General features: G+C 36.9%; 1 protein-coding gene across 1 annotated transcript in view; it reads right to left on the bottom strand.

Moving 5' to 3' along the window:
- The window catches only part of LOC149833045 (COP9 signalosome complex subunit 1-like), a 62,519-nt gene that overhangs the window by 30,942 nt on the left and 15,243 nt on the right, over nucleotides 1-16,334 (bottom strand). The window contains exons 3-4 of the mRNA XM_090014864.1: nucleotides 12,658-12,774; nucleotides 12,405-12,490 (exon numbers count right to left, since the gene is read on the bottom strand). Coding sequence (XP_089870990.1) covers nucleotides 12,405-12,490; nucleotides 12,658-12,774 — 203 coding nt within the window. The remainder of the gene's footprint in view (nucleotides 1-12,404; nucleotides 12,491-12,657; nucleotides 12,775-16,334) is intronic.

Below are 16,334 nucleotides of genomic sequence, written 5' to 3'. Positions count from 1 at the left end.
TCATTGTCGTTCATTTTACAAAATTAGATAGGTAGAGAGAGATAGAAAGAAGAGGAACAAGCAAAAAAAAGGAGACTACAAGCACTCCACCAATGTGTCACGGAAGCACTTGAAAACTTCAAAGATGCACGATCACAATTCATAAGCACTTGCACAATCATGATCTCAAGAACACTCCACCAATGACTCACACAAGAGCACTTTAATGAAAATCACAAAAAGAGCTAATATCATGTAAAACAATCAAAGCACCTTCAATCACGAACACCAAGTCCACCAAAAAAGTGGACAAGTACACAAGTATTCTCTAAGAAACACACTCACAAATCCCACAAAAAGAATACACACAAGAAGGCACAATATAGGGGAGAACTCCTATTTATATAAACCCTATTTATATAAACAAGAGGTAGAGAAAAGGGGCTAAAAGAAAGAGCGAGAGAGGGCAAAGAAAAGAGAGACAACACCCTCCCAACGACAAAAATTCTCGTTGGGTCAAGTCAACTAAGGTTGACTTGGTCCAAAACAATGAAAAATAAAAAATATATATATTATATAAAATATATATAATATGTATATATAAATACATATATATATATATATATGTATATATGTACATATACGTATATACTATATTATATACATAAAAATATATATACTGTAAAGACCCCAAATCATACCCCTTGAAAATGTGAAAATTTTTTTGTTTTTAAATCATTGCGGAAATCTTCCCAAAAACCAGAGGCCTTTACCGTTTCACTCCCAATTGGATAACCAAACACATCTCAATAGAGCTTACACTTATCATCCATATCAAACCAAACATTTATTGAAATAATGAGAAATAAGTTTAGAGACAATTGCATAAATAAAATATTTAGAGTGCAATAACTACTAAATGAAACAAAAAAGAAATAAAAGTAGATTGAGGCATGTTGTTCATCTGTGATCTGTCTAGCAAGTGCGTGACACCCGTGACTCCTCCAGAAGTCAGTCACTTCATTGATAATCTGCGACTGCGAAAAACCATAGAAGTAGGGTGTCAGAACCGAAATCCTGAGCACCAGTACTTCTAATGAAACAAGTGAGCTAAAGAACACAGATACGATTTCATGCAATAGTTTAGAGAAATGTAATTATGACATTTACATAATTCAATTAAACATTCATGCAACAGGGAGCATCTATTAAGCATGAAGAAACATTAATCAATAACAGGGATCACAATTTAAGCAAGCATGACATTTAACATGCATTAAAATCCAACATGTAATAATTAAGGAAACAGGTAAAAAATGCATGTTCTAATGCATAGCAGGATTATGCATGATTTATGTGCAATGCATGAACATTTTATTATCTTTTATTAAAGTTTTCATTTTCTATATGCATGTCTCTATTAATGCATACAATTTAAGTTTCTCTTTTTAATTACCGTTGCCGGCAGATACACCAAACGGGTAGAATTTCCTCGAGGTCAATTTAGGTTTCCAAAGTAGCTTAACACACAATTTGTATTTTATTACTGGGTTTTAAACGTAACCCTCGACTGAATCATCTTCAGAACATTAGACTTTCACATCTAATGTCGAGGATAATAAGGACACTCTACGCCCATAAGTACCACTTTCTTGATATACCAAAACAACAACTGTGTCGAACACACCACCCCCAGGTAAAGTGGCGGACTCTCCCTAAAACCGTGGTCAGGAGAAAGAACCTCAATATCAAGTTCAGGGGTCAAAGTAAAGCACACAGAGTTTTTGTATACTCGTGGTCCCCAAAACCGAATCTCTAAGATTCTCATTCTTCCGATGGGAGATCCCAGAACGTATATTACATTGTTCTTATTCATTATCTTTTTATTAAAAACCAATTATTGAGTTTTGCAAATCAACATGTAAAAGTAAAGGCAAAAGCTCGCATCTACCACTGCGAGAATCATCACGAGACTCCTGACCGTAGAAACACATAGAACAGTGCAATATAGTGTAATAAAAATAAAGGTGATTTTTGCGATGCATTTAAAAGTAAATAAAAAAAGAGCAAACCAATGCTCGAGGCTCTCCAGGCCTGCGATGATTCACTTGGATCATCAATGCACCATATGCAAAAATCATAACAATATGCAATATATGCAATGATACCAACTTGTTTCCAAATGCGCATTCATTCATACCAATTTAACAATGTACATGAGTTACCACAGTCATATGCATGTGTTCACTATCCATGTGCAAGTGCTTTCATGTAGTCACTTATCAGACATGCATTCATTCATGATTCATAAGTACATGTAAGCATTTATACGGGATTGTACATGCTAAACACACATCGATTCCATGTATGCATATGTACCAGAACAACTTTCACAATAGCATAATGTTTAGGCATGTCACATAAGTTCAAAACGTGTGAAAGCTTCCATTCATAACATGTATTAAGATTATCATTCAAGTATATAACTAAATCTGGAAATATAACTTGCAATTTAACTATCTAACTCCAGAATCAAGTAGCACCGAGTGTTAAAGTATATATATACTTTCTGAGTTGGCTTACCAAGCCTAGCCGACCCTGTCGGCTAGAGTTCAGCTCCGAATCGGTTGAACCCAATCAGAATAAATCGTTGGATGCCATCTTCACATATTAAAGAGTTATGATCCAATGTACAACAACATAAAAGTCTCCACAAATGTAACATTATTAAATACCTCTAAAAATGACCTGTATGTTATGATTGTAGGTATTATGGATCCGTGAACTTTTGATAATGACTTTTCATATGTGTCCCTAAATTCCTATAGGAAGTACAAAAATAGATGACTTCAAACAAGAGTTCATAATATCGAACATCCTTGCAATGTCGTTGACAATAACTAATTTAGGCAAATGGTTGAGATAACAAGGTTGAAAGATAGCCTTGTTAAACATCTCACAAAGGCACTTTCTAAAGTATGCAAAAGTCACAGGACATTTTATTTCTTGATTCAGTTTCAGGTTGTAAGGATTCTGTCCATGTTTTTGTTTTCTGCAAGTAGAAATAACCTCAAGATCATGAACTTTATCATGTTTGACATCATTCACAAATCACAACCTTACACATCTAGTACGTCCAGTACTGCATCCAGGACCTAACAGGAGCCCATCTCCATATTGCATTCTAGAATAAGCAAGTAGCTTGGATTGCTTATACAGATCTCCTTAACCTCACAAAATGAATTTGCCTATAGTATATGTGCACCTTAGGGTTATGCAGTAACCTGATATGCAGCAAGATATTCTCTTGGTCGGAAGATGGCGTTTCCTGGTAATTTGGAAATGCTGGGAGGGGGTACAGACCAGCACATCTAACTCATACTGTCAATCAAATTTCTCATATTCAGATCGACTAGAGGTGGGCAATGGGCTGTCCCAGAATCTTCAAACAAGCCATGGCCTAGCCACAGCATGATCGAGCTGGCTAAGATTCTAAAACATGACCTGAACCCAAATAGGCCACCCGCCTGTCCACAGAGCACCAAAAAGAAATGCATTCTTTTAAAAAGCTTTGCTTCAGTTTTTTTTTATAGAGGGTTTACACCCAGCCGACCAAGCCGGCTGGGGTTCCAACATGCCCAGCCTACCCTGGTCGGCTGGGTTTGTCTGGACTGAACTCAGGCCTGAACATACCCAAACAGGCCCAGCTGACCTTAGTCAGCTGGGTCGGTCTGATCAGCCACAGGCTGCACTGCCATTGGCTGGGCCTGACAGCCCGTGCATAGGCCCAGCCCGGGCCTGTGTGCTTGCCGTCAGGGCTGGACAGACCATCAATCATAAAAAAAAATTCAATCGACCCAGCCAACTAGCATGAACAGGAAATTTTATTTCTTCTTTTTCTAATAAAAAAGAAACTACACATGTATTAGACAAGACTCCATTACATACACTTTTCTGAAAAAGAAACGTACACACAACATGATTTCATGCAGTTATTCAGCCCATGGCCTGATTCACCCATAGGAATCGATTTCCTCAACAACTAGGCATTAAACGGATACATATACATCATTGAAAAATTTTGTTTTTAACACAGAAATAAATATGCACAGAATTTTTGTTTTTTAAGGAAAAGAGTCAAAAACATGTGCATAGAAAGGGATCCATAGATTCTATTTCGTATATCATAGAGTGATCACATAGATCCACTCTTTCACCATGATTTTTTTATCATGGTATAGCATGAGAATCGAATCGGTATTCGATTTCTCACTTATGTCAAAAGAAGAACCCGTACTTTAGAACCGACGCTTGGGGGATGCTGCTGCTGCGGGAAGAAGATTTGTTGGCCACCAATCCTCTGCCGTTAGGGGGTGATTTGGAGGGAGAGCGAGAAAATGAGGGAGAAAGACAGGGAGACAGCGATATTATAGTCAAAACTTATGCTCACCCATTCAAAAGACAGACTAACAATCCACAGGCAGATCAGGGGCCTATTACAGAAATTAAACTCGCAAAATAACAGAGATTTAATATTTCTCAGAACCTAATAGTAAACCCAAAGAACCAGAATCACGAACTAGAGTAGCATCCATGTATCTCTTGCTATTACTGAACATGACCCAGGTATAAACCCCAAAATATACTTACCGACAGGCTTATGTCACCGAGTCACACAGATACATCAAATTTCCCTATGGAGAAAACAAGTTTGTGCACAGTAACCATGCAAATACGAGTCCCCTTTTTTTTCGCAATAACACCATCTCAGTCTTACAACGACTCGTAGTATTACTATCACTGCATACTAGGAATGCAGCCACCACGACAGGCATAATATACTCAAGAAAATTTTTTGAGCCCTTATTGTATTTACACAACAGAAAAACATAGGTGTAGAGAATTTGGGGCTCGGCAGATTTCACGTGTGGAGGTTGTGGAATATCACAATGCATGCTCGGTATAGGTACTCAGTAAAAACCTAGGAACTCCCACTATCGAAAATCCAAAATCCCCCAAATCGGAGATGTGGAATTTTCGATAGCTTAAGCCTCAAATCCCCAATTTCCTGTTCGATTTGGGTTTCCTTTCACAGTAGCCGAAATCAAAGGTAGACAGAACTTTGAATTACACAGACATCGCTAGCCCCTTTTTGTTTACCGGCTTGAAATCCCCAAATCTGTCGATTTGGGGTTTTCGGCAGCCCTAAACAATTTTTTTATAGACCATGGCAGCCGAAATTCCCAAATCGAGCGATTTGGGGTTTCCGTCAGCCCTCGCAGTACCCCCCTTTACTGAACCGAAATCTGAAACCCCACGGTCGGAAATCCATTTTTCCCCAAATCGCAAATTTTGGGATTTCTGACACCTTAACCCCAAAATCTCTTTTCACTAAAGATTTCCGATAACCACACGGTCGAAAATCGAAAACCCCCTTTCACTAAGGATTTTCGGCAACTACACCATACCCGACACACGAAGTACCCAGAAGAAAAGAAACAGAAGGACCTACCTTTTCCGGCGTGATGGTGGTTGATGCTACCACGAGAGGGTCGGCCGACGTCGATTGTTCCGCTGCCGAGCTCGGGTCGAGAGGGACAAGGAGGTGAACTCGGGGTTGTGAAGAATCCTTGCAAACAATCAAGTTTTCAAATGACTTGATAATTCAAATACTCAAGACACAAAATAAATGCACAGTGTTTATAAGTTTTACACCACAAAAGAAATGCAATAAATGCACAGTGTTTATAAGTTTTACACCACAAAAGAAGTGCAATAAATGCACAGTGTTTATAAGCTTAAGGAGACAATTCCTTACTGAAATGCCTCCTTTACAATGGGCTTACGGCCCTTATTTATAAGCTTTAGCAACTCCTAAGAGTTGTTGGGCTGATTCCCAACAGCTCTAATTAGAGCTATTGGGAGTCAGCCCAACGTCTCTTATTCTTACCCGTGTGGCTGACTGTTGTACAAAAATAGTACATAAAAAAGGATAAAATAAAAAGAAAAAGTTACAAAAATAAGAAAAATTAAAAGGAAGAATTACATTCATATTCAACGACATGAATATGTATAAAATGACTAAAATACCCCTACAACTAATGCAAGAAAGAAATATATATTATATATATAAGTAGATGGATACATGTCCATATATATGAAATATATCTGTATATTTATCTTCTTTTATACATATAAAATATATATTATAAAATACATTGCCTTATGGATTACAATTTAATACCCCCCTTCAAACTTAGGGCATAATGACCAAAAGTTTGCCAAGAAGGAAGTTGAACCGCGGAGAGCACAACGATTTGGTGAAGAAATCTGTTAGCTGATATTCTGAAGTTACATATGGAAGATCTATGACTCCTTTCAGATATGTTTCTCTGGCATAGTGGCAGTCTATCTCGATGTGTTTGGTCCGCTCATGAAATGTGTGGTTTTTGGCAATATAAATTGCACTCTTGTTATCACAGCATAGCTTGGTGGGCCCTTCTACATTAATCCTCATATCTTCTAGTAGCTGATGAATCCATACAATCTCCATGGTAGTAGTCGGCATGGCACGATATTCAACTTCTGTTGAGGATAGAGACACTTTTTGTTACTTCTTAAATCTCCATAAAATCAGCGAGTCTCCTAAAAACACACAAAAACCAGTGGTGGAGTGACGGTTATTTGGGTCACCTCCCTAGTCAGAGTCAGTATAAGCAATTAATTTTTATTCAGAAGAAGAGGATAAGAATACTCCCTTATTTAGTGTGCCCTTTATGTATCTCATAATCCGCAAGATGACACTCATGTGAACTGATGTTAGTGCATGTTGGAACTGACTTGCAGTATGAACTGCATGAGAAATATTTGGTCTAGTAATACTCAGATACATTAAAGATCCAACAAGTTGTCTGTAGGGGGTGGGATCGAAGAGATGAATATCATCATCAATCTTCATTTTGGATCCTACTATAGCAGGAGTTTTACAAACCTTATCATCCGTAATACTTGACATGTTAATAATCTTAGAGACAAGCTTAGTTTGAGATAAAAAATACCCTCTATGAGAGTATGCTACTTCAATACCCAAAAAATAAGTTAGAAATCCCAAATAAGACATTTCAAACCTATCCTTCAAAATTGATTTTATGCTTTTAACCCCTTTAGAATCACTTTCGGTTATAAGCATATCATCCACATATAAAAGCAGAATGACAATCCCTGCATTGGTTTTTCTAACAAATAAGGCAGTGTCAATAAAACAGGAAGAAAAACCATTTTCTAACATTACAGAGTTAAATCTATCGTACCAAGCCTTGGGAGCTTGTTTTAAACCATAAAGTGTTTTTCAAAGGCGGAGCACTTTCCCTTTGGAAGTCTTCATTCCTGGTGGAGCATCCATATATACCTCTTCATTTAGATCACCATTTAGAAAGACATTTTTAACATCCATTTGATAGATGTTTCATTTGCTGATTGAGGCAACAGTAATGAGACATCGGACAGTAACCATTCGGGCCACAGGGGCAAAAGTTTCTTCATAGTCAATCACATATTCTTGACTATATCTCTTTGCAACTAATCGAGCCTTATATCTCTCAAGAGATCCATCGCTCTTAGTTTTTACCTTAAATACCCATCTACACCCTATTGTTTTCTTACCCTTAGGAAGATCTTGGAACTCCCAAGTCTTTGCCCTGTTGAAAGCAGAAAGCTCATATTTCATTGTTTTCAGTCATTCACCATTCTTTTTGGCTTCTTCAAAGTTTCTAAGTTCTATATAGGAATGAATGGCGCTAAGGCATGCTCTATGTTTAGGAGTAAACGAATCATATGAAATAAACCTACAAGGCATCTTTCTACTTCTCTCAGATCTTCGTAGGTTTCCATCATTTGTTGAATTGGACCCACTAGGTTCACTGAATTTTTCAATTGCACTCCTAAAACTGTTTCTATCTCTATGGGTATATGTTATAGGATCTCTCAATGCTCCTTCATTTCTATGTTGGGAGATAGGTGGATGAGAAGAGCCATTTTCTTTGTCATTAACGTCATTATGAATGAAATCGTCATCACTATGATCACTATCATCATCATGTTCTAACATTTTAAATAAAAAAGAGTAATCCATGTTTTCTTCAAAGGGTTCACTCCTTTCAAAACCATTAACATTTTCCAGAAAACTCACATTTCTGGAAACATATAGCTTTTCATTCTTAATATCATAACAACGAAACCCTTTTTGGGTTTCGGAATATCCAAGAAAAGTGCAGGCAATGGATTTTGGTGAAAGCTTGTCGTTCTTGTCAGTAAGAACGAAGCATTTACAACCGAAAATTCTCAATCGACTATAGTCGGGTTCTTTGGTATACAATTTTTCAAAAGGCGAGATATTGTTCAAGTTTTTAGAAAGTAGCCGATTTATAAGATAGACAGATGCTAAATCCGCTTCAGCCCAAAAACCTTTTGGGATGTTTTGAGAAACAAGTATATTCGAGTTGTCTCTATTATATGTTTATGCTTCCTTTCGGCTAATCTATTTTGTTGAGGGGTTTTCGGACAAGATCTTTGGTGAAGAATACCATGACTTTCAAGATATTTTTTGAATTCACTTGAAAGGTATTCTCCACCAGAGTCAGTTCTAAAAATTTTTAGATTCTCATTAAATTGATTTTTAATCATCATACGATAGGTTTTAAAAATTGAGAAAACTTCATATTTGTGTTTAAGAAAATAAATCCAACAATATCTCGTGTAGTCGTCAACAAAAATGACATAATATGCAAAGCCTCCTTTTGATAAGACGGGTGCCGGTCCCCATACATCCGAATGGATAATTTCAAAAGGTCTTGTTGTAAACATAGATCTTTGACAAAAAGGCAAATTTTCATTTTCCCAAGAATACAGTCTTTACAAGTGAAATCACTTTTACATAGACTTTTAACAAAAGGTAAATGAGAAATTTTTGCAATATTTGGATGTCCAAGTCTCTTGTGCCACACATTAATATCTTTTTGTTGGACAACATTACAAAACGGGTTCTTTGAAATTTGAAGAGAATCGATATAGTATAGATCGCTCTTCCTAGAGCCTTCCCCAATCAATCTCCCAGACCGGCGATCCTGTATCCAACATTTGTTAAATGAAAACTTTATATCACACCCATGATCCGAGAGTTGATAAACAAAAAGCAAATTTAAGTTTAATTTGGGTATAAATCTAATTTTTGGAATAAAGAACCCTTGTTTTTCAAAATTTTATATTTCTTTTACTTCAAGAGATGTTCCATCCGCGGTTGAAACAAAAGATGGAGAGCGATTTTTTGAGTATTCGGAAAAAGAACTAAAACTTGAGGTCATGTGAAAAGAAGCACCCGAATCTAAAAGCCAAGAAGTCTTACCGGGAGGAGAAGAGGTTGACATGGCGGCTTCGGAAATAGCCCATTTTAGAAGAGGTTGAAGTGCATCCACGATTTGTTACAATGAGAGAGCTCCATTTGAAGATGATGAGCACTCTTCCTTTTGAGGTTGGGATGTAGTAGCCATGGCAAGTAACTTTTTCCACTTTGGGCAAATAGGCTTGATATGCCCCGGTTCCTTACAAAAATGGCATAAAAGCTTGCTATAATCCTTCTTCCCTCCTTGACCACTTGAGTTTTGATTCTTGAAGTGAGGAGGCTTGTAAGTCCTTAAGTTGTTCTTCAGTCTTGAGACGACATTAACTCCTTCATTTTCTTCATTATTGGAAGGTATAGCTAGAACACTTGGGTTGTTCTTACTTATACCCATACGAGTCTCTTCCTCACTTAGTTTAGTAATTACATCTTCAAGAGAGGGGAAAGTGAAGGCGGATAAAAGAGAAGACCGGATTTGATCGAATTCAGGCCTAAGCCCATTCAAAAAATTAAAAATCTATCTTCTTCCAATTGTTTATGACGAAGCTCTATGGCTTCTTCACTTCACTTGGGTTCAAGCATAGCAAGCTCATCCCAAATAGAAGAGAGTTCGGCAAAATACTCCATTATAGTCATTTCTCCTTGATGAAGAGTTAGCACCCTCTTTTGGAGGTAATATTTATGGGACAAGTCCCTAGAGGTGTACATCTTCTCAAGGTACTCCCACGCTTGAGAAGCCTTCTTAAACTTGATAATGTTGGCGTTAATTCTTGTTTCTACAGATGAGAAAATCCATGAGAGGATTTTAAAATTTCTCATCTCCCATTATTCATGCTTTTTGGTGTAGTCTTCAAGAGCCTTGGCTCTTTCTTCGCCTTCAAGGATTTTTATTTCTCCTTTCTCCATCAAGGTTATATTTGGCTCCGGTTCGGGAATCGAGCCTTAGACATATCCCCAAAGCCCTTTTTCTTTAATATAAGCCTCCATATTTCTGGCCCAAACGTGATAGTTTGACCCATTGAGTTTGAAGCCAAGAGAAAAATGAGTCTTTTTCACCCATTAGAGAAGAGAGATGATGAAAAAGAATACGTACTACAAAGGATTTTTAGACCATTCTTGATAGAAGAGTCTTCTAAAATATTGGATGAACAAGAGGATCCACTCCAATCGCCAAAAAATTGAGGGCATGCTTTTCGAGGCACCCAAAAATTGAGAATCCACACAATCTTTCTTTCTCCAACTTTGCTCTGATACCATGTGAAGAATCCTTGCAAAGGATCAAGTTTTCAAATGACTTGATAATTCAAATACTCAAGACACAAAATAAATGCACAGTGTTTATAAGCTTTACACCACAAAAGAAATGCAATAACTCCTTACTGAAATGCCTCATTTACAATGGGCTTACAACCCTTATTTATAAGCTTTAGCAACTCCTAAGAGTTGTTGGGCTGATTCCCAACAGCTCTAATCAGAGCCGTTGGGAGTCAACCCAACGTCTCTTATTCTTACCTGTGTGGTTGACTGTTGTACACTGTACACAGACAACTACTGACTGTGTACACAAATAGTACATAAAAAAAGGATAAAATAAAAAGAAAAAGTTATAAAATAAGAAAAATTAAAAGGAAAAATTACATTCATATTCAACGACATGAATATGCATAAAATGACTAAAATACCCCTACAATTAATACAAGAAAGAAATATATATTATATATATATAAGTAGATGGATACATGTACATATATATGAAATATATATGTATAAGTATCTTCTTTTATACATATAAAATATATATTATAAAATAGATTGTCTTATGGATTACAATTTAACAGGGGTAGCAGGAAGGGTGCCGGCGAGAGAGGCAGAGGAGGGCCGACAGCGATGGTCGACCGCGGCGTCGAGGCTCCGACGAGCTGCAAGGACCGGCAGGCATCGGGTGTCTGGCGTCAGGGCTGCAGGGCATCGCCGATGGCTTGCGCAGAGGGAGACGAGGGTGTCGACGACGATGATCATCGAGGACGATTGAAATGCCAGTAGAGAAGGGGAGGAGGAGGGACGCAATCGGGGGAAAGAGGGGGGAGGTGCAGGCGATGAGCCTCCCCTCCCCTCTTAGCTGAATTTAAAGAGGTTGGGGGGGCTCAAATCAGGAAACTCTAAAGGGGTTTCCCTTTTCACCCAGAGGAAGGAAGAGGGAGTGGCGCGGGGATGGGAAGAGAGGCTTAACAAAACCCTCTCCCTGCGACCCCTTCCAAAAGGATTTTTTTTTAACCACTTATCAGTAACGGGGTGTGGCCCGGGTCCGAGACCCGGAATCCAACTGCAGGTTTGGACCCACGCCACCTTTACGATGTGGATCCACAGGTTGCCCGCTATATTATACATATAATTATTATTATATTATCATCTTATTTATGTTTCTAATAGATATATAATATATATGATAGTATACGCGTATTTATATATGGATCCTGGATTTCGAAATGCGGATCCTAGAACCATTTTAGAAAAATACCTATTATTTTCAGATAAATTTAAACAAATAAATGCCAAAAATTGAGGTTATTACATATACAGTTATATATGTACAATTTAACACACAGCTGATGGTAGTGGACATTCTGGCAATGGTGATGGGAGGTGAAAAGAGATATGAAGCTGCATGCGTCAATGGCTTTTAGTGACGATTAACACGTTTCCCAAGCTCATGTCCATTTACCCCTAGAAACTTTTTAAGCTACTACTCTGATGATTTGAATTTGTTGGTGTTGCCATCACCAAGGATTTCTATAGAAGGCATACAAGATAAAACATATCTCATGCTATCAGCCAGAAATATATGATGAATGAACAAGATTATCATGATTCTCATCTTAATACCATGTTTTCCTTATAGCTTTAGCAGCAAAGGAAAATGCAAACCTCTGCAGCCACCTTGTTCATGACAAATATTTAATATACATACTCGAGAACATATTCTGCTCATATAGCAAGAGAGAGAGAGAGTCCAAATGAAATGTTGGCCTACCTAGAATAAAAATCATGAATGAGCTCCCTTATTTCTGGGACAAGCTCCAAAAAATTTCGAAAGTTGATATTGTCTATTACTTTATTCTGAAAAAAAAACAGCAGGTTAGGTAACTGATGTAATATTTATAACCTATATCACATTTTACAGATGATAAAGTTGCATGAGTCAAGTGTTAACGTGCATGTTAGGAAACCAATATAGTATTTTCAACAATATCACATTTTAGTGGTTGCAAAAGTAATAGTATTACCTTCAACTCTGTTCTGTCAAAACATGCAAGTGCACAAAGTCCACCATAAGTTGCAACATCCTGTGGTGCAATCACCTCAGTGTAGTTACTTCCAAGTTCAGGATTTGTTTCCAGAAACTGCAAGCATATGAAAGGAAATTAGTAATCACGCAACCAACTTTTTAACCACCGGTCCAACCCTATGTCACACGGACACTTCACTTAGCATGTGTATACCGTAGACATGACAATCGGACACTTCATGGATATGACACAACACTTCATGGGCACAGTCCAATCGGTTTCACACATTCAACATTGTCATTAATTCTATCTGTATGATCTTATTTACCTGTTTTGTATTCACTTGAATTCTTTTTCTTTTCAAGTTTGTCATCAATTACATTACATGTCAATTTCAACTTAGTTTCATCATTTGATGTTCCCAATTATAGAGACTTAGAATTGTTGTTTCTTACACACACACATCCATGTATAGAGCAGTGTCTCGGTGTCCTAACTTTTGAAAATTATTGTATCATACCAAAGTGTATCCGGCTCCTGCATCCGTATCCATGTGACATAGGTCCAACCCTAAACCCACCTACCACTCCATGCCCACCCCGCAAAAAAGTGAAAAAATAACTACCCGAGGAGAAAAACCGAATGCGACAGAAGATTTAAAAGGCATACCCCCATCACAGGCTTTCATATCAATCAAACATTCAACATTTATGCATTTTTCTTCATATAACAGTGGTTAACATTCATACAGAAGGGCCAACTCTTTCTTCTTGCTGGTCTGTAAAAATATCAATGTGTGCACATGGATCATGACATCTATGTTCGGATCTTCAAGTAACTAGCAGCTATGTCACTTGGGTACAGGTGTGGGTGCAGGTACGAGTACGGGTACGGAGGGTACGACAGGGCAATTCCAAAAACTGTGGGTACAGGGACATGGCTATATATATATATATATACATATAAATATATATATACTGAAAATATAAAGTTATAAACTATGTCACATGGGTGCGGGTGCGGCGCAATTCCAAAAAATTTGGACACGGGGACTCGGCTATATATTGCGGGTGCGGCGCAATATATATATATATATATATATATATATATATATATATATATATATATATATATATATAACAATAAATTAACACATAAAGATTGTAAATTTTAAAGCAAAAATAAAAAAACAATTCTTAACAACACAAACTTACCAAAATATAACACATAAAGAAGCTTGTGAGTGTGATAAATAACAAAACTTATCATAGATCTGCCTCATCATCTGAATTAGAGGGAAGAACAGGATTGAGGTAGTCCATGTTGAGAGTATGTAAATTATGTTCTCCCTTCAAGTCAAAATCTTATGGATTTACATCTCAATTCTTGGATGGTCCACAACTGCATCAAAAAATGACTATATTAGTATCTAACTTAAACCTTTGAATACAAATATTTAAATACAAACTTTGAATACAAAGAAAAAAAAGTAACTATACTCTTCTTTGGTGCGGCGAGAAATTAATCGTAGATTTGAGTGAACATAAACCAAATCCTCTGCTCTTTTACTAGTGAGTTTGTTTCTTTTAATGTTGTGAATTTGAGCATATGTACTCCAATTTCTTTCACAGCAAGATGATGTATCAGGTTGGGATAACAACTTCATTGCAAGACATTGCAGATTTGGTGTCTCTGATCCATATGTTGCCCACCAATTAAGGGGATCTTCCTCGTCCCTTGCCACAAGTGCTGCTAAAGAATCAAATCTCCCAGTAGAAAACTTGTCAAACTCACTATTTACAACCTTAAACATGTGAGGATCATTAAAAAGTCTTCTCAAATATATCATTCTATTTCTTGATATCTCAGGATCTTCATTTGGAAAAACACGACCAACACCTATTGTCAACAATTTTTTTGCATAGTATTTTGGATTGAGAGAGTGTGTCATGCAATGCAAAGGTGTATTGCTTTTATCTCATCTTCTCACTAAAACTGAATGTATATGATTGTAAAATTCTGAATCATCAAGTGCAATATCTTTTTTTTCATGTTTAAAAATGATATTTTGAACTTTTTCAATCATATTGTTCCACATTTCATAAATTCAATGAAGCATGGGTACATCTCTGTCAACTTCTCTCAACATTTCCCAAATAGGCTTTGTAAATTCAACAAAATATGTAATTTTATCCCACCAAAAATCATCACAGATGCATTTTTTGATAGCTTGAGCCTTGACATCATCTTCAGTATGATAAAAATCCCAATCTTGATCAGCCACCATCATCATCAATGCATTCTTGAATTGCTTAATTTGTTTTATCATAACAATGAGAGAAGCAAAACGAGTTTCAGCAACTTTCAGTAACTTGAGATCAGAATGCCTATTAAATATAGAAAGGGCATGATGATGGTTTACAACAAAATTTCTAATATTTCGAACATCATGTTCTATTTCCTCAATCCATAAGCACATTTCATGTGCATGTGCATCATCTTTTGATGGATTGCATATACTCTTAAGTGCCAAATTTAAACTGAGTGTTGCACAAGGAGTCCAAAAAATATGTGAATATGTATCTTCACTTGCCAAATTCATTCCTGCACGACTGCAAACTAGAGCATTGTCAGTAATGATTTGCACCACACTTTCTTCACCCACTTCTTTTATCACTTCGACAAATAATCTCTTTAAATATTCAGTATCTTTATACTCTCCAGATGCATCAACAATCTTCAAAAAGATTGGCCCATTAAGTGAGTAAGCAATGAAGTTTATCAGTGGTCGTATTTGTATATCAGTCCACCCATCAGAAACAATCGACACTCCATGTCGTTTCCATGCAAATTTTTGGGTCTCTAACAAGTCTTCAATTCTATTTTTTTCCTCTGCAAGAATGACTGTTCTTAATTTTTCTGAACTAGGAGGCACATAACCACTCAAATTGCAATTGGCCAAAGATGTAATCATATCTTTCAAGTATGAACTTCTAGCTACATTAAAAGGGATTGAGCTTGACTAAAAGAATCGACCAATCTTTTTATCAATTTTTGCTCTTGCCATGTTTTTGAATGACGCTTGTATTGTTTTATTGCTTTCCATCTTTCTTTTCTTTAAAAGCTCTTCTTGTATATCACTAGCAGTAGGAAAAGACAAATTAATCGAATCGCTTCTCATCTCTGCAATTTTCTTCTTTTCAGCTTCCTCTTGTTCTTTTTTCAATTGCTTTAACATGTCTTTGTCAACCCTAGAACATGCCCTAATTCCTTGACCACGAATATGCAAAAGATGTGCTTTCACACGCGTATAAGAACCTGTGAAAACAGTTTTACATAGATTACAATGAAACTGCACATTCCCACCAGCACCACTACTAGCTTTTACCCCTTTTGTCACAAGCCTCCAAAGTGGTTGACAAACTTCTAATTCAGGGTTAGAACTTGAACCAAATGTATTGACACTACCGCTAGAACTCGCCATTATATCTGAAAAGTGAAAACTGAAAAGAAAATAAGTAAATAAAATAAAGTTAATAAACACTTCAAAATAATAGTAATAAGAGCTACAGGTTCGTTCCCCCTGTGCAAATCAGGTTCAAACCAGGCCCTCCTCTGCAAACCAGGTTCGAGATAAGGGGCCTACCCCCTATCTAATGCAAAAAGGAGGGGCA

Source organism: Nuphar pumila, chromosome 7 (assembly GCF_984573655.1).
Source record: "Nuphar pumila chromosome 7, dmNupPumi1.hap1.1, whole genome shotgun sequence".
Lineage (NCBI taxonomy): Eukaryota > Viridiplantae > Streptophyta > Magnoliopsida > Nymphaeales > Nymphaeaceae > Nuphar > Nuphar pumila.
The sequence above is the reverse complement of the archived record's forward strand: the minus strand, read 5'-3'. Positions and strand labels throughout refer to the sequence as shown.